The 20,001-nt window shown below is 36.2% G+C and overlaps 1 protein-coding gene across 3 annotated transcripts in view; it reads right to left on the bottom strand.

Moving 5' to 3' along the window:
- The window catches only part of LOC118738071 (rho GTPase-activating protein 100F-like), a 206,717-nt gene that overhangs the window by 40,536 nt on the left and 146,180 nt on the right, over positions 1 to 20,001 (bottom strand). For 2 of the 3 annotated variants that reach the window (XM_036468981.1, XM_036468982.1), the window contains exon 2: positions 6,964 to 7,941. The exons of the other annotated variant lie outside the window; for it this stretch is intronic. In XM_036468981.1, coding sequence (XP_036324874.1) covers positions 6,964 to 7,017 — 54 coding nt within the window. In that variant the 5' untranslated portion in view covers positions 7,018 to 7,941. The remainder of the gene's footprint in view (positions 1 to 6,963; positions 7,942 to 20,001) is intronic. 3 annotated transcript variants of the gene reach the window in all.

Raw genomic sequence — 20,001 nt, 5'->3', positions numbered from 1 at the left:
GGATTCACCCTATAACAACTCAGAAAAATTTGCCTGGTTATTATAGTGTAAATAGTCATCTTTTAATCGCCACTTTAGGCGCGTCTGGCACCCACTTTCCACCGCCCTATCAGTCTGGCGATTTTTTCCGGGTTCGGAGAAGTGTCAACTCTGATTTCCCAAAATGCCAGACTGGTTAAAATAGTGTAATTCATGTGTTTTTTTTTGCATTCTTAAAAGCTCTGGTGACGCCAAAGTCACCCATGGGGGGCCGCCAGACTCTCAGTTAGTTTAGTGGGCCGTCACAGCGGACTCATCACAAAAGTTCTAGCCTGGTTATATATGGTATAACCAAAACCGTTTTTAGCGCAAAAGCAAGCGTTAGGAACTGCGAAAATCAACCCAGCAAACTAAGCGCGAAGCTTTCCTGGAACTGATGTTAGACATCGACAACAACCCTTGGGGCAGTGGGTACTATATTGGCTGCAAACAGCTGGATTGGAGTTGGCGGATCATAAAAAAGATGCGCTGGATAGGTGGCTGCGCCATAAATCCGAGCCCAGCCATAAAGTACCTCGGCGTCGTACTTGATCACCGACTGAGTTTCAAGGAGCACCTGAAATATGCCAGTGAGAAGGCAAGAAACTTCAGCACAGCTTTGGCAAGACTCATACCAAACATGGGGGGCCTGGGACAGCAAACAAGGATGCTGCTCGCGAGCCTCAGCTCATCCATTCTCAGCTCATCAGTTCTGATGTATATGGCACCAATTTGGGCAGCTGCTGCATCCGTACCAGCATACAGAAAAGCACCAGCCTCAGCACATGGACTAGCGCCACTAAGGGTATGCTGTGCGTTCGTGATAGTATGAGACGAAGCCGCAAATTTTCTAGCCGGAAGATGCCCATTACACAGAGCGGCAAAAGCCGCAGCAGAAACCAAGCACAGTCTTATGAACTGGAATGAGACCTTGCAACGGTGCATCAACGTGTGGCAACAAAGGTGGGACGCGACTACTAAAGAAGTTGGAGCGAAGAAGTTGCTTTCAACGGTAAACGAATGGAGCGAGAGAAAGCACGGAGAAACTAATTTCTGCCTCACGCAGTTCCTCACCTGGCATGGCTGCTTCCAATAGTACCTACACAAGTACCCACATGTTGACCATTCCTATTGTCTTTACTGCGATGGTAAATAGGAGAATGTAGAGAACATCCTTAGGGATTGCCAAAGATTTGAAGATGAACGCAACCACCTCAAACGCTATATAGGGAGCGCAGTGTTCCCCAGAGGCCTGTTGAAGGCGATGTTGTCTAAAGAAGACATACGGAACTACGGAATCATCACAGATCTAATGAAGCGTCTGAGGTATGATGAACGAAAAGCACGCCGTGAAACCGCACGTTGAGTGACGACACAGAATAAGGTCCAGTGCCTTCCCTGCGGAAAAATATCGGAATTGATAGTCCCGCGGGGATTCCACAGGCCCAGCGTACATGAGCGTCGCCTGGATTGGATTTAGGGGGGGGCTGACATAGAAAAAATTCCTCGAAAATTTTATTTCGAAATTTTAATGTAGTTGATTGATTAATCCTTATTAATACATATGTGTAAACTAAATTGTAAATAGGGGAAATTTCCCCTCCCAAATCCGAGTTGGTCGAGAAATCCTTGTTAGGTTAAGAGTTTCAATTACACTCTTGGTGTTGTGATTCTACTTCCGGAACAGTTTCGTTATAATTGCTCATATCGACATAAAATTTTTTCTGAGATAAAGCTACCCATTTCTAATAGATTTTGTCGCTGAACTCATCTGTGAAAACTATGCACAGTATGCGTTTTGAACACTCCGTGCGAATTGATCGTAGCGCTTTCGACAGAAGCAGCATCCTGATGTGAAACATACTGGTTTTAAATCAATTACTCCTTGACCTTAAAAAAATTGGTCAAAAAAGTGTTCTTTAAAAAAATTTATTTTTCATTATACTAATGTTATAAATTTCGAAAGCAACACGATTCCACAGTTCAAAATTAACAAAAAAAAAGATTGTACACCTTAATTAAAAAATGCATTATTTATTGCATTTTTTGCATGCAGCTGTGCATCCTTCACAGAATTTTATATCCCTCGAGCAACAAGTGCGTTTTATTTAGTGAAATCCAAGATCTTTAATTTGAGCTAAGGTGGAAATCTTTAGGGCCTCTGATCGCCAGGTTATAACAATTTTAAACCAAACTTCGAATCCGAGTATATTCCAACCTTTCACAATACATATCTTTATTAGTCATAATCTTAAACTCAGTAGTCACTGAAAATTGGCGCCATTTATGGCTTTTTAAACTTAAGCTTTCTTAACCCTTACAGTACAAAAATTCAACCACTTATTCTAAAAACTTTTGTCCGATTTCAACAATTTTCAGCGTTTTGCTTTTATGTGGCAAGCACAATAACCATACAGAGTTTGGTACCAATTGATGAAATGGTTTCCGAGATATACATATGTGGTCATAAGAGGGCGATCTATGCCCATTCTCCAAAATTTTATCATAAACGTATTTTTTGCAAACATCAATCTATATATAGAAAAATGTTGTGTTCGTATGTCACGGTCGTCAAAAGTCGAGAACGGCTGAACCGATTTGCATAATTTTTTTTGTATTGTTCGGTATAATACCAGAACCAATGATATAGCAAAAAATTGGGGGGTTGCCTCCTATTTGAAAATTTTTTAAGCCAAACCCAAATTAAAGAGGTTTAAAAAAGATAACTGCTGGAAACATTTTTGACGAGAGTTGCCACCTAATTGAAAATTTTAACTCAGTCAAATTGATAAAATAAATGAAATATTGCCATGTGGGCTTCAAGCTAAAGAGTTTTAAGAAGGCTTACAGCCGAAAATATGTTTGAAGAGAGTTGCCACCTGATTGAAAATTGTTTAACCCAATAATATTGATAAAATTAATGAATCATAACAATATGGGTACTAAATTAAAGTGGTATAAGAAAGATGACTGGTGGAAATATTTATGACGAGGGTTGCCACCTATATAAAAATTTAAACTCAGTCAAATTGATAAAATAAATGAAATACTGCAATGTGGGTATAAAATTAAATAGGGTTAAATAAGATATCTGCTGGAATACTTTTGAGGAGAGTGCCACCTATTTGAAAATTTTATCTCATTTAAATTGATAAAGTAAATGAAATATTGCAATGTATGTAGGTATAAAATTAAAATAGGCGTAAGAGATATATCTGCTGGAATATTTTTAAGGAGGGTTGCCACCTGTTTGAAATTGCAACTTAATTTAAAGGTAAAATAAATGACCTATTACAATATAGGTATCAAATGAAAGGGGCCTAGGAAATATGACTGTTGGAAAAATTGTTAAGGAGGGTTCCCATCTATTTCAAAATTTTAGCTCAGTTAAATTGATAATATAAATGAAATATTTTAATAGGGGTATAAACTCTATATTTTTAAGAAGGCTTACAGCCGAAAATATGTTCGAGGAGGGTTGTAATCTGTTTTAAAATTTAACTCAATTTATTTGATAAAATTAATAACTTATTTAATATGTGTCAAATTAAAGAGGTTTAAGAAATATGACTGTTGGAAACATTTTTGAAGAGGGTTTCCATCTTTTTAAAAATTTCAACTCAGTTAAATTGATAAATAAATGCAATATTGCAATGTGGGTATGAAATTAAATAGTTTTTAGAAAGAAAACTGTTGGAACTTTTTTTGAGAAGGGCTGACACTGAAAATTTTAACTCAATTAAATCAATAAAATAAATGAAATATTGCTTGCAATGTCGGTAACAAGCTTTAGATTCTTTTTAAGGTTTACGGCAGAAAATATATTTGAGGGTTGCCGCCTGTTTAAAAATTTAGCTCAATTTGCATAATTGATAAAATAAATTACTTATTAAAATATAGGTGTTAAATTAAGGAGGTTCAAGATGGATGACTGTTGGAAATATTTTTGAGGAGAGTTGCCACCTTTTTGAAAATTTGAACTCGAAAGCTTAGTATGTTGCACCAATATATTTTCAATATAAAGCGATAAAATAAATAAACCAACGAAAATTTAATACTTTGTCAAATATGTTTGATTTATAATTATTTACTTATGGATATGTACAAATGTAAGCGGTCGTTCCTGGTTGAATACGGAAAAATAAGTACCCGCGCTATTTTCAATAGAATTGAGTTCAATCTCAAAGCAGTAAAACTGTTTGGGGGGGAAGTTAAAAAATAGTAAATATGGCGGGAAAAATTTATGACAGTTTCTAATAAATACATATGTACATGTGTGCGCACTTATGTATATTATTAAGCATTAAGGTGGACCGTCTTGGAATGATTAAGTAAATGAAATATTGCTATGTGGGTATCAAACTAAAGAGTTTTAAGAAGACTTACAATCGAAAATATGTTTGAGGTACAACATGCGTGATTTGGAAATATTTTTAATAGGATTATCACCTATCTAAAAGTAAAGACGGAGAATATTGAAATTTAATGAAATATTACATAACTGGTTCCAAACGAAAGTGTATGGGAAAGCTTTACTAGGGAATTTTTTTAAATCTTTCCACTTATCCAAAATCCGAACAGTTTAAATAAATATAGAATTTACAAAATCTTATCAAACGAAGTGATCATATTGTCAACGAAGAGCTGGTACACAAATTACTTAATGTAAAAAATTAATAAACAAGTAATTTTTAGTATGGGATCACCTGGAAATCGGTTGACGTGTTCTAAAGTTATGCGGTAACATACATAAAAAAATATTCCGACGAACTGATAACCTTCTAATTTTTTAGAAGTCGGCTAAAAACTACTGAAACAAATATCAAAATGATAACAGAGTAACTACAAAAAAAACTATCGCATGAAAGCTGTTTAAAAAATACTTAATGAAAACTCAAAATTGTTGACACCATTCCTTAAATCATTTAACTTTTAGACGTAAACAATTTCGTTTGGGGTCGCCATAGCCTACTACATATATTGCGAGTAAAGAAATTTTGAATAACGTGAGATAATATTATTATAATTATGATTAGCATTACTATTGTGAAAGCGAAAGCAGAAGGGCATTTACGATCGCACGATGCAAATGTTAAGATAATAAGAGCTGCAGAACTGAACCATGTAGGAACATATTTTTACAAGGGCGTGTAATTTCTGGCGTGTGCCGATGACATCGACGTCGCCGGTAACAAAAATCGCGAAGTCTCTTCTACCTTTTCCAAGCTGGATAAGGAAGCAAAGCGGATGCACCTGGTGGTTAACGAGGACAAGACGAAGTATCTCCTGTCATAAAAAAACAGTCAGCGCATTCGCGCCATGGAACCCACGTCACTGTTGACAATTATCATTTCGGGAAAGTGGAGAACTTCGTTTACTAGGAAACCAGAATTATCACCGATAATAAGGTCAGGTTCCAATAGGAACCGAAGTTCCTGGTGTAAAAGAATTCAGCTCGCTATCCGCTGGTGGTAGCGGAGGAATAGGGAGCGCCCACTGCAATGGAGAGACCAAGTTGGCATAGAGAGAATTGACCGGCGTTCTTTATCGAGCTCGGCTAAAATGGCTTAGGCGGTTACAAAGCCAAAGTAGATTATAAATGGCGGAGTTGGGGGACCTTCTTCTTGGATACGCCAGGAGGAACTAAGAAAATATTCCTTATCAGATGGATTCTGGCAACGGTTCGATAAAAAAACACAATACCTTAGCTATCGCTTCGTCTGGAATTTCTGCGACATTGTTATCAGGTGGAGGCATTGCCAAGTCAGCTCTTGAGCTGCCATTGAACATATAAATCATCAAAACTCCGTGCAATATTTCCAGAGCATCCGGTATGGAAAAGGTATTACAAAAACTTAAACTCATTGTTTGGGATGAGCGCACCATGGCACATAAATCGATTGTTGCGAGATTTGCGTGGAACGTTCAACCATTCGGGAATGCATTGACATTGCTCGCAGGAGATTTTACGCAAACATTGTCTGTAGTTTCGCGATTAACACTAACGGACGAGATAAATGCTTTCCTGAAATATGTAGTCAACATTGCGACAAGACGAACATACATACACTGCAGCCTTTCAAAGGTGAAGGATTCCCATGATTCCGACCGATACACCATTTCAATTTAAAAGATTGCAATTCCCAATTCGATTGACATTAGGAATTCCAATCAATAATGCTCCAGGTCAAACTTTGGAAAAGTATGGTTTAGTTTTAGATGCGGATTGATTCTCAGATATTGCGTGTTCCTGTGTCGGCAAACCAGATATGCTTGATATCTATACAGAGAATGGAAAAACAACAAATATTGTGTGCACACAAGTACTTATTACATAACCAAACACATATGAAACGTATGCTTTGTTTCGTTAATAATTTATCATCCGTATAACAGGAATATGCCACAGCAAAGCGTGGCAGGGTACAGCTAGTTTTGAATAAATTAGCTTCAGTATTTGCTGATTTAATGAAGATTTCGTATTTCTCTATATTATGCTATGTTTGCTATGTTGTACCAAGGCCAAGAATTGTGCCAAGTTTGGGAAGAAATTGGTGGAGCCGTTACTAAGATATAGACATGTAATCATAAATGGACGTGGCTAAGCCCATTTTCCAAAAATTTATAATATTCTTATTTTCGTCTAAAAATCACTGTAAATATCAATTTTGAGTTAGTAAGCTTCAGTAGTTATTAAAATATCGCAGTGTTCGTATTTCTGGAGGGTAGGAGGTAGGCGTGGTTATTATTCCATTCTGTCCATTTTCAATACCATCCGTCCTACGCTGAATGTACACATATTATTATATTATGTGAACAAAGTTATAATACCCTTGTGCACAAGTGCGCTCGGGTATAAAAAAAACGCACGCACACACATAGGCTAATCTAATAAATACACGGTTCTGTTTAAATTCTGATGTTAATTTTTTAGTTTAAACTTACTTTTCGGTGGCTGCTTCTAGTCAGAAAGCACCCAGTGGTGGCGCTATCACACATTTAAATAAAAGTCTATGATTGAAGATGCGCCTTTTGCCAATCGAAGAATTAAATTAAATCCAATTGAAAATAGTGTATAATTTCCCGCGTTACCGCAACTATTGTGCTCCGCGTGGAAACAGCGTTGGGAATAAAATGCACCAATATTCACACTAGTTATGTGCGTATGTTATTCTTTTTGCTTTCTCTTTGTATTTTTTAAATTTGTTTATTCTACTTATTTTTCGTGTTTCGTACAAAACCTTACTTAGTTGGATTGAGACGCCAGCCAACACTTAAACTTTATCCTTATTTCTAATACTTTTACACGCACTTCTTCACATTGATTTTCACCACATTGGTTGGAAACTCCATTTTCAGCTCTCTCCCTGCCTTGCTTCTGCGCTTGCGGCGGACAACATGTCGTTTACTATATTTTCCCTGCATACATATATTGTATGTATGTGTATACATATGCATGTACTTAGGTATGCATGTTGCTATGAATTCGTTTTTCATCGACATTCATACACTTCCCTTTTGGAAATATCCAGTGTTAGTTAGGTAGGACGGAGTTTGTTGTGTTATGGCATTTGCTTTTCTAAGTTAGATATTTCGTTTGCTCTGAACTTTTTGGTTAGTATTCCTTGACGGAGGACGATAGGTCGTTCGTGGTCGTACTCAATTGCCCACGCACTATACACACATACGTAAAAAGGAATAGCGCGCACACATCCCGGAACGAATGTAATTTTACATTTTTTGAGTATAAAGACACGGATGTAGACAGCAGTCACGTTTTCAGATATCTCATCTCACTTTTCCATTATTTTTGATATCACTTTGATTTCACTTGTTATTAAGAAATAATTGGGTATTCGTAGGTTGCATGAAAGTGTATCGTATTTAGATTTCAGCTTAGCTTACAGTTATATTTGCTTTCAACTAAAATTTTTAAATGCATCTGGTGAGTATGATTACTTATTTTATAAGATAGTAGTTTTTGTACTTCGTGTCTTTTTTCGGAAAGAAATGACAAACTATTAGTTTAATATAGAAAAATACGATGATATCAAAGATGAAACTCACAAGTACACAGAAATTTCGCTCAAATAAATTAAAGCCAACAATTCATTCAAATGAGAGGAACTTGAAAATCGTTTGGTATTTTTTGGAAGGGAATTGTATATGTACATTAGTTAATAATAGTAGATTGGCGCTTACACATATGTTAGTGTTTAGCCGAGCTTCTCCTCCGACCTGTGGCGTGCACCTTAATGTTGTCACATAAAGCGGAGGGACCTACAGTTTTACGCCCACTCCGAACGGCGATTGTATTTTTATGAGAAGCTGTTTTTCATGGCAGAAATACACTCGGAGGTTTGCCATTGCCCGCCGAGGGACGACCGCTGTTAAGAAAAAAACTTTTACACATGTACATTAGTTATATATACACATATGTTAAAAAATATCTTTAACTGCTGCATAAGGTCCTACGACATAGTTATTATTCACAATTGTTTACATTCTGGACTAAAATGTTCACCAGTCACAATGTAATGGCCCATATTCAGGTACACAAACGCATTTTTATACCTTTCGTAACTTTGGTTAGATGTTTGTAAGTACCTGAAAAAGAAGACATATACCCATGACAAAGTATGCCATATTAGTGGAACGTCGTGCGGAGTCAGTTAAGTCATGTCCATCTGTCTGTTTGAAGCGATCTAATTCCTCAGTTTACCAGAAATCCGATTGAAATTTGGAACACTACAAGATAAACCTCCCATACAACTGATTATTCAGATATAATAATTTGCGTTATAACCATTCGTCCATTTATACATCTATGAATATGATATTTCGCACCAGTTTCGCCTAATATCAACAGAGAATTTATAGTTGGGAAAAATTACAAAGATTGTTCAGGTATGCGTATTTCTTTAAAACTCCTGCATTAAGACAGTGAAACCCATACAATTTCGTGAGAGTTTTTCATACAAGGTACATTGAAAAAATTTTAAAGCTCAGCGCCCTTTGTTTTTGTTGGCGGTAACTCCGCCAGAGCTTTGCTACAAAGGTTGATCATAAACATGGCTACATGGCGTATGAGTAACATTATTTCCTGCTCATATTTCATACGAGAATTAAACGTGAATAGTGAATAGTTTCGATATACTGCATTTTAATTTAAAAGAAAGTAAATCATGCCTATTACGGTATCCGACGTAACAAGGAAGGGTGAACGATTAGATTCGTGCTAATGGCATCCTTTGGACCAAGTTGGGCATGTATCCGGCGGATGTCATTCACACGAATTGAATCCTTCACATTCGCTTGTTATAACAGCGTCAATCGGACTAGATCCGTGCGGATGGCATCAGATGGATACCATAATAGGCATGAATAAGGTGAACACCTTTTTTTTTTAAATCCGGTACAGTAAAAATAATATCATTCATTCTGAAATCTATTTTATTTATGAGGTAAATGTTATATGTATGGTATATTGTAGCAAATTATAAAAGTAAAATATTGCCGACATTAAAGCGCTACATACATATGTACATTTTTTTATTTACATACGTTTCTTTGAACCTGTACTTTACGTTAGACCCTATCGCTTGGGGTTGACTTTTGTGTAAGTTATAAAATTTCAGACATGCCATTTGGATATTGTATCCTCCTACATAATGCACCTTAATGTTCCTATTTGTAATCGTGACTTATCATCGAACCAGATATCTTTGATCAAGAAAAAATTCTCTCGAGACAATTGTTAGTATGTGCTGGTGTTGTTGTTTTTCCAATACTAAATCTTTTCTACAGTGACATAACTTTTTAGAAATGTACTTTAGTCAAATAATTTATTGCCGTTTGATTCAATATCGAAACGATTTTCTGAGGCGATGAATTTTGCAGTAGTTCGAATATTCTCCCAATGTGGAATTTTTTCAAGTGCAGACCAAGCGAATATCTTTTCGTGCTCAAAGTGAACGGTCCACTTTTGGATGTGGTCAATACATTCCGCTAAAAATGACACTTTACCATAGAAAAATTGCTTCGAATGATTTTGGACGAACAATCGGCGGAACGAAAACTGAGATAAGATTGTATGACGTTGTATGCCCAGACCTCTTCACAATCTGCAATTTTTAAATCAACGTTAGCCAACGTAGCACTTTTAAAATATTTCGTTATTGAATGGAAGGACTACGCTATTTTGATGATGTATTTACTTTATATGCGATTCAATATCCGATTTGTAGTGCTGCAAAACCATCGATAACGGTACCAGCGATGTTTTTAGAGTTTTATAATTATTATCGATGGTGTATTAGGATGATCCGTTAAATGGAAAAGGGGTACACGAATATTATTTTATTTACACGTATTATATTGAACGGATTTAAAAGCAAAAAAAAAAACAAATTTTCCTCTATTTTCAAAACTATTATAAAAATAAAACAAAGTTTAAGTAAGAAAGTTCAAAACAAACCAGTGTTTTCATTTATATTTCTTAAACTAATAAAAATGATTCGCGACAATAATTTGCTTTAGGCAGGTTAACGGGAATGGAAAAGGAACTTTATATTTATGAGCGCAAAGTAAAATACCCATGGCTAAAGCATTGGCCCAACTATAACATCGATCGATACTGTCGATAAACTTAGTTTCAAGTTGCAATGCACTCACACTTTTTTATTAACACACACGCACGTTTACAACTTGAATGTCGACTTGATATCAATTTTTACCTTCAAGTCGTGTGGCAACTTGAAACTCAAGTCACAAAGTTTTTTTGACGTAGAATACGTCTTACCTTAAGGTATGGGGGCTATGTTCAAATGTTGTAGTTGTAATTTTTAGAGCTTCACAAAAACGCTTATTGCACGAGAACTAATAAAGCGATTTCAAAGAAAAGTGTGGCGTTTCAAAGATAAAATTCCAAACCTGTCGACAGATTCATTTTTGTAAATAACCAATTCGGTTTCTGTCGTAAAAACAACGGTAAACATTGCCTTATTTTGGGGTCAATTTTGAGCCTTTAAAGTGCTCTAGCAACTTATTGTTGGCATATATAACTTTCATTTTCGGGATATAGGTTCTTTGGAGCAGTAGAAATATTATCGGGTACAAATTTTATATAAATTTAACAAATATTGAGCATTTTAAGGCAAAAAATTGTTGAAAAAATTTGCAAATTTTTTTCATTACCAAAATGCTCGAAAACCACTCGAATGATTTTGTTCTTGTTTTCTTTAATCAAAAATCAAGAGTTTTCCTTTCGTTTGGTATATGGGAAGTATTGGTTGATATCTTCTAAGTATGTTTATTTGTTTCAAATATATGGGCATAAATGATTTCCCGTACAAAAACACTTCGTCATCGTTTTGCAAACACGTGCATGCGTTGGAAGTGAGGAAAGGAGGCAAAAAGTATGTATGTGTACGTGAGTACATATTTCGGCTTTTGATAAACAGATGGAGCAATATTTACATATAACCTAATCGCGCGTGTGTACATATGTAAATACATACATACGTATATATGTTGATTGCAGTTAATGTGGATCTGTTTATATTTTTAGTAATCTATGTATGTCTATACATAAATATGTACATACATATTATATATGTACATACATATAACTATAAACACATGTATGCATAATACGCGAAGACTTTTCGAAGTGAAACAACATTTAGAAAAAGTCCAATCCAAGAATAAAAGTAAAGGTGAGGACGTACATAGATAAAGAAAAGGATAAAGGCCAAGGTAAAAATAAACACAAAAACAAAGTTGAGTAAAGATAAAGGCAAACATGAAGGCCAAGGTAAATTTAAACACTTTACTTATATGTATAAGTGCAAAGGTGAAGGGGAATATGTATATGAAGAATATGATAAACATAAAAATAAAAACAAAGATAAATATAAAGAAAAAGATGCGGATGAGGATACCGATAAAACTATAGATGAAGATAGAGGAAGAAAGATTAAAATAAAGGTAGTTGTAGAGAAAAGGATATAGATAAAGGCACAGAGACTCAATCTCGGAACTATTTCGGGATTTTAGGGATTCTCGGGACTTATCGATATAATCGATATTTTGTTGGTTTTTTTATCGATTTTGTTATCGAAATTTTTATCGATATTGTTATTGATTTTGCTATCGATATTTTTGGAACTTATCGATATAATGATCGATATTTTTATCGATTTTGTTATCTCTTTATTATCGATTTTGTTATCGATTTTATTATCGATTTTGTTATCGATATTTTTATTGGTTTTGTTATCGATATTTTTATCGATTTTGTTATCGATTTTGCTAACGATTTTGTTATCGATATTTTTATAGATTTTGTTATCGATATTTTCAGAACTTATCGATATAATGATCGATTTTGTTATTTATTTTGCTATCGATATTTTCACTTATCGATATAATGATCGATATTTTTATCGATTTTTTTATCGACATTTTAATCGATTTTGTCATCGGTTTTGCTATCGATATTTTTATCGATTTTGTTATCGATACTTTCGGAACTTATCGATATAATGATCGATTTTGTTATTTATTTTTCTATCGATATTTTTGGAACTTATCGATATAATGATCGATAGTTTTATCGATTTTGTTATCGACACTTTAATCGATTTTGTTATCGATTTTATTATAGATTATTTATCGATTTTGTTATCGATATTTTTATCGATTTTGATATCGATATTTTTATCGGTTTTGTTATCGATATTTTTATCGTTTTTGCTATCGATATTATAATCGACTTTGTTACCGATATTTTTATCGATTTTGTTGTCGATATTTTTATCGATATTTTTATTTTTTTTGTTACCAATATTTTTATCGATTTTTCTATTGATATCGCAATAGATATCGCTTTTGTTATCGATATTTTTATGGGTTTTGTTTTCGATATTTTTATCGATATTATTATCGCTTTTGATATCGATATTTTTATCGATTTTGTTATCGGTTTTGTTATCGATTTTGTTATCGATTATTTATCGAGTTTGTTATCGATATTTTCATAAATTTTTTTATTGATATTTTTATCGATTGGTTTATCGACATTTTATATCGATTTTGTTATCGATATTTTTTTAGGTTTAGTTGTCGATTTTTTTTATCGATTTTGTCACCGATAGTTTTATCGGTTTTGTTATCGATATTTTTATCAATTTTGTTATCGAAATTTTTATCGATATTGTTACTGATTTTGTTATCGATATTCTCGATTTTTTATCGATTTTAAAAAAATCGATTTTAAATTTTTTTTTCCGTCTGGTTATCGATTTTGCTATCAATTTTTTGATCGATTTTTTATTGATTTTGTTAACGATATTTTTATCGATTTTGCTTTCGATATTATTACCGATCTTGCTATCGATTTTGTTATCGATAATTTTATCGATTTTGTTGTCGATATTTATATCGATTTTGTCATCGATATTGTTATCGGTTTTATTATCGATATTTTTATCGATTTTGCTATCGATATTGTTATCGCTTTTTATATTTTGCGTTTAACAGCATTCGAACCCGAGTCTTGCCGAAAGTTAACAAATAGTAACAAGTATCTCTACGCCCTTAGCTACAACCACAACATGTAACTGTGTTTTCAAATGTTCAGTTTGAATTAAATTTCTTTCAAGCGCTCAAACAATTTTATATTAAGTTTTTTCAATAAATATCTTTTCTGTTCAAAATTTCAAATCTTTAAATCTCAGTAAGCTGTAGAAAAAAACAATGGTATAAAATAAAAATAAAAATAGGGCTTTCGCTTATATTCTCATTGAGTTCTTTTCACTTAGAAGTATGTAAATTTGTAAAATTTTGGAAAAACCCGTTTTTTCTTAGTGTGTGATTTCGTTTTTGACTTGGATATGCTCTTAACCATACCACGTATTCTACGTTTAAATATAGCGGCTGTATCTCCGATACAGCCTGCAGACCAAGACGAAGGCGCTGGACTGTTCCTTTTTTCTAAAATTGTACATACTTCTGAATATTCCGGTACATTTTCTTGTACGTGATTTAGGTACTGATCGTCTTATTATGCCGTATGAATGTGAATTTTTGTTTCTTTAAGGCCAAATCACACAACGGCAATTAATGTACAGATGTGTACAGTTATCTAAGACTATGACCATTACAGACAGCTGTTGTTTGAATTTTTTTATTGAGCTGAACTTATTCTCGATAAAAAATTTTAGACAACACCACTCTGTGAATGCCAAAATGTAGAAAACTGTACAAATGCGCCAATTAGGTGATTTGGCTACTATACGCAAGGCCTTTGTCCAATTTTGCTGGCATAGGTGCTTGTCGTGCTTGGAGTGAAATGGGGTATAGTCATTGCGCTGGGTATGCAGTTACAGTTGCATGGCTATACTCAATCCCGACTCTTGCGTCCTCGTTCGCGCACTCTGGGCAACGTGAGCAACCCATGTGCGAGATGCGGTAACCAATCAGAGTGGAGCCTTGGGTCACGGCAGAAAGAGAGGGAGCTTCGGTGGGGCCACTCTGACTTATTCGGTTTAAGGGCTCACTGAAGTCTGCAGCGTCTGTTCACCAGTAGGTGCGGCTGCAAGCGGGTGTCTGCTTGGAGCAAGCGGCTCGCTATATAAACGTGTATTTGGTTGCGAAACCACCCCCGTCCCAGCAATGGGTTGTGCGCTGGGCTTGGGACCCGCCACGTAAAAACCACTTCCAGTGAAGAAGCAAGGCAAAGCCTCGGATGAGACCCCCCCTTATGATGACGACCACGGCAAATGTTTAAAGGACTACGATTTGAGGGCATGCACCTGGAATGTCCGGACCCTTAATGGGGAAGGTGCCTCTGCCCGGCTGGTTGATGTCCTCGTAAGGACAAAAGCTGACATCACCGCCATCCAAGAAATGCGTTGGACGGGGCAAGGCAAACAATGTCTGGGGCCTTGCGACGTCTACTACAGCTGCCATGTAAAGGAGCGCAAATTTGGAGTTGGATTTGTGGTGGGAGAGAGACTCCGTCGCCGAGTACTGTCGTTCACCCCGGTGGACGAGCGTCTAGCCACAATCCGCATCAAAGCGAGATTCTTCAACATCTCGCTCATCTGCGCCCATGCCCCGACGGAAGAGAAGGATGAGGCATCCAAGGATCTCTTCTATGAGCGCTTGGAGCGCACGTACGAGCGCTGCCCCCGTCATGATATCAAAATCGTGCTTGGCGACTTCAATGCCAGGGTGGGCAAAGAAGGGATCTTTGGAACCACCGTCGGAAAATTCAGCCTCCACGACGAAACGTCCGACAACGGATTGAGGCTGATCGACTTCGCCGGGGCCCGAAACATGGTAGTATGCAGTACTAGGTTCAAGCATAAAAAGATCCATCAAGCTACCTGGCTGTCTCCGGATCGAAAAACGAGAAACCAAATCGATCATGTTGTGATAGACGGAAGGCACGCTTCCAGTGTTTTAGACGTACGCACACTCCGAGGCCCAAACATCGACTCGGACCACTATCTTGTTGCAGCCAAGATACGCACCCGCCTCTGTGCAGCAAAAAATGTGCGCTCAAATATGCAAGGAAAGCTTAACGTCGAAAAGCTGCAATCACAACAGACAGCCAGCGCTTTCGATACTCGACTCTCACACCTGCTCTCAGAGAGCACTCTTCAACAAACCGACATATGCGAGCAGTGGAACCACATTTCCCGCTCATTAAGTACCGCCGCCGAAGAAGTAGTCGGATTTCAGCGAGCCCGAAAGAACAACTGGTACGATGAGGAGTGTCAGGAAGCTGCAGAGAAAAAAGATGCCGCCTACAGGGCCACGCTGCGATCGGGCGCAACGCGCGCTATGTGGGACCGCTATAGGGATCTGAAGAGGGAAGCGAAACGTATTTGCCGCAACAAGAAGAGAGAGGCAGAAATACGTGAGTGCGAAGAGCTTGAAATGCTGGCCGACAGGAGGAATGCCCGAAAATTTTACCAGAGTTTTAGGCGACTTACGGAAGGTTTAAAGACCGGGGCGCACTCCTGAAAGAACAATAATGGCGACCTAGTAACTGATGTCCAGAGCGTACTTAAATAATGGAGGGAACACTTTTCCGCCCTACTAAATGGTAGCAGCACGGAAAGTTGTGGAGAAGAAGAACCCGAGCCCGAAGTCGATGATGACGGAGTCGACGTTCCACCGCCTGAATATGACGAGGTACATATAGCAATAACGCGGCTGAAAAACAACAAAGCCGCCGGAGCTGACAGCCTGCCAGTTGAGCTATTCAAGTACGGCGGCGAGGAGTTGATAAGGTGCATGCATCAACTCTTGTGCAGAATATGGTCAGATGAACGCTTGCCCGACGACTGGAATTTAAGTGTGCTCTGCCCAATCCACAAGAAAGGTGACCCCGCCATTCGCGCCAACTACCGCGGGATCAGCCTTCTAAGCATATGTTAAAGGTATTATCGAGCGTATTGTGTGAAAGACTGAAGCCCACCATCAATGAACTGATTGGGTCTTATCAGTGTGGCTTTAGACCTGGCAAATCCACCATAGACCAGGTATTCACAATACGCCAAATCTTGGAAAAGACCCGCGAGAAAAGATCGACACTCACCACCTATTTGTCGACTTTAAAGCCGCTTTTGACAGCACTAAAAGGAGTTGCCTATACGCCGCTATGTCTGAATTTGGCATCCCCTCAAAACTCATACGGCTGTGTAAAATGACATTGAGCAATACCACCAGCTCCGTCAGAATTGGAAAAGACCTCTCCGAGCCGTTCGCCACAAAACGGGGTTTCAGACAGGGCGACTCCCTTTCATGTGACTTCTTTAATCTGATGTTGGAGAAGATAATAAGAGCTGCAGAACTGAACCGCTCAGGAACAATTTACTACAAGAGCGTGCAATTGCTGGCTTATGCCGATGACATCGACATCATCGGTAACAAAAACCGCGAAGTCTGTTCTGCCTTTTCCAAGTTGGATAGGGAAGCAAAACGCATGGGTCTGGTGGTAAACGAGGACAAGACGAAGTATCTCCTGTCATCAAACAAACAGTCAGCACATTCGCGCCTTGGCACCCACGTCACTGTTGACAGTTACAATTTCGAGAAAGTAGAGAATTTCGTTTACTTGGGAACCAGCATTAACACCGATAATAATGTCAGTATTGAAATCCAACGTAGAATCACTCTTGCCAACAAGTGCTACTTTGGACTGAGTAGGCAATTCAGGAGTAAAGTCCTCTCTCGACGTACGAAAACCACGCTCATCATGCCCGTGCTGGTATATGGCGCAGAAGCATGGACAATGACAACATCCGATGAGGCGGCTCTTGGGGTGTTTGAGAGAAAGATTTTGCGGAAGATTTACGGTCCTTTACGCGTTGGCGACGGCGAGTACCGCAGACGATGGAACGATGAGCTTTACAACGATATGGACATAATGCAGCGAATTAAAATACAGCGGCTCCGCTGGCTTGGTCATGTCGTTCGAATGGACACCGACGCTCCAGCTCTGAAAGTATTCAACTCGGAACCCGCTGGTGGTAGCAGAGGAAGAGGGAGGCCCCCACTGCGATGGAAAGATCAGGTGGAGAAGGACTTGGCTTCACTTGGCGTTTCCAATTGGCGTCAGTTGGCACAGAGGAGAAACGACTGGCGTGCTTTGCTGAACTCGGCCAAAATCGCTTAGGCGGTTACAGCGCCAAAAAAGAAGAAGAAGAAGAGAAGGTGCTTGTCGTATTTTCAGGAACAAGCTTATTCATTTTTGTTTGAAATCGTAAATGATTTGCATAATAACAAAGTCCAACAAAATTTAATTTTTTCCTTCGACAGAATAACCGTAGTAATATCCCTGCAGTGAAATCCCAAACTAGTCAGGAAAAATACTAGTTTACAACTAGAAAACCCTGACAGAAACCGAACTAGTTCGAAAATGACCAGACTTGTACTAAGTACAAAACGATTTATTCATGCCCTATTTTGTTTGACTTCGACAGTTTAATAGAATAAAGTACACACAATATTATATCTTTTATTCGTATTTATATTGTAAACCGTTAAAACGAGTACGTATACAATTATACCGCCCTGTTAAATAATGATTAACATTCATATTGATTATTAATTAAAGCATGTTTTTTTTGATTACCGTTTAATGATTAAATACCAGCATGAACACCTTTTTAATGATTAATAATTAATTACATAAAAAGATGTTAATTAATTCATTAATTTTAATTACATCATTATTTTGTTATTTTGTTATTATTGATAATTTTCAATTACTTTTGACTTTTTTCAATTACACGATTAATAATAATTATTTGATAAATTTCTATTTTCAATCAACAAGCCAAACTATAGACAAAAATTAAGAATATTTAATAACTGCTTGAATTATTTATTTATTTTATTCTTATCCAAATCTCAAATTTTAGACACTAAATATTACTTTTATAAATTTTAAAAAATCGTAGATTGAAGTGAGCAAAGTTAATGAATTTAATTTATTTTAATGAAAACTTTTATTTTTATTTTAGATCACTCAAAAAGAACTCATTTTATTTTTAACTAAAATGTTTTCTTTTGCATATTCAATGTTATTAAAAAAGATAAAAATATAGTATTTATTGTACCTGAAACCTTTTACTTTCAATAACATTTAATGAAAAATTCATTTAAATTTATATTGGAAAGTTTGAAATATCTATGTATTTATTTTTGCTTTTAATTAATACTCAAAAAATTTCACACTAATTATTGGCAAATATAAGGCTGCTAAATAAAAATGTGTAATATATTAAAGTATTCTTAAAATTTTTTTATTGTATATTCATGAATTCCGCTTATTTTTTCACTCCCAAAGTAGTGGTTTTGGTCCATAATTAGACTAGTATTTTTCTGTATATTCTGAACTAGTATGAGACTGTTATATTTCTGACCGAAATGTGACAATTGCCATTTCGTAGGACATCCCCATATTAAAAATACCAGTTGATTGCATGGAAAAAAGATAGTGGGCTGACTAGTTGGACATGCGGTTCATACTAGCTGTGAGGTAGTTTACAACTACTTCATTTGACTACAGGGATTTTAAAAGACGACATCATACTGATCATTTTAACGGAACAAAGTCTAACACACCTCAGTTTTGCTTTATTTGCACTCAAAGCTTGAGAAATTGCACAAGATATATGTAAATCTTTAACGGCATCGTGCTTTGAGAAAATATTAATTTACTACGTATTCTTTTAGCTAGGATTCTGAAAATCTGAATTCTCATTTACATTTGGAAGATCCTTTTTCGAACAAATATACCAAGAAATCTATATGTACGGCAATTAATAACACCGTGCGACAGTAAACTTTTCACACGAAAATATCAATATACTACAAAACTGGGGGCCAAAATTTAGTAAAACTGCGTTTTTAGTTTTTCTGTCTGACGTCCGGATTTTTTTTTTTTTAACTTTCAAATTTCTAGAATATGATTGAATACAAAAATTATTCAGAAGATGCGGTGAATTTTAGAGTAAGATTGATACCCATTATCAATTAAAAGAAAAAATTCTGTAGAATAGAAAAAATAATAATTTTTGGGTGAACCAGGACGAATAAGTATTGATAATGTCCTTTTAAAACTTTATCCTTGAATATCCTTGGAAGTTTCCAATATTTATTTTTGAACAAAATATATGCCAGGGACTAATATGTTAACTACCACATCCTCGAATTTCATCCTTCTAACTTTATTAGCTTAAAAAAAATGTACACTTCTCTTTAATTACATCATTATTGATATGTAGTTACAATATTTATACATATTATTATTTTTTGCGAGATAGAGAGTATTTCTGATGGTATCTTAAATAATCTGAATCATTAAATATAAATTTTCACTGATTTTCGTGCGGCAAATTTTAGAGCTGGTTTTGATGAAGTTTTTTGTGTTGATTACGAATCCAAAAGTATAAAGTTTTC

The sequence above is a fragment of the Rhagoletis pomonella genome, unplaced genomic scaffold, assembly GCF_013731165.1.
Source record: "Rhagoletis pomonella isolate Grant_MI unplaced genomic scaffold, Rhpom_1.0 Rhpom_scaffold_00004, whole genome shotgun sequence".
NCBI classification, from domain to species: Eukaryota; Metazoa; Arthropoda; class Insecta; order Diptera; family Tephritidae; genus Rhagoletis; species Rhagoletis pomonella.
This window is presented reverse-complemented; position numbering and strand designations above follow the sequence as displayed.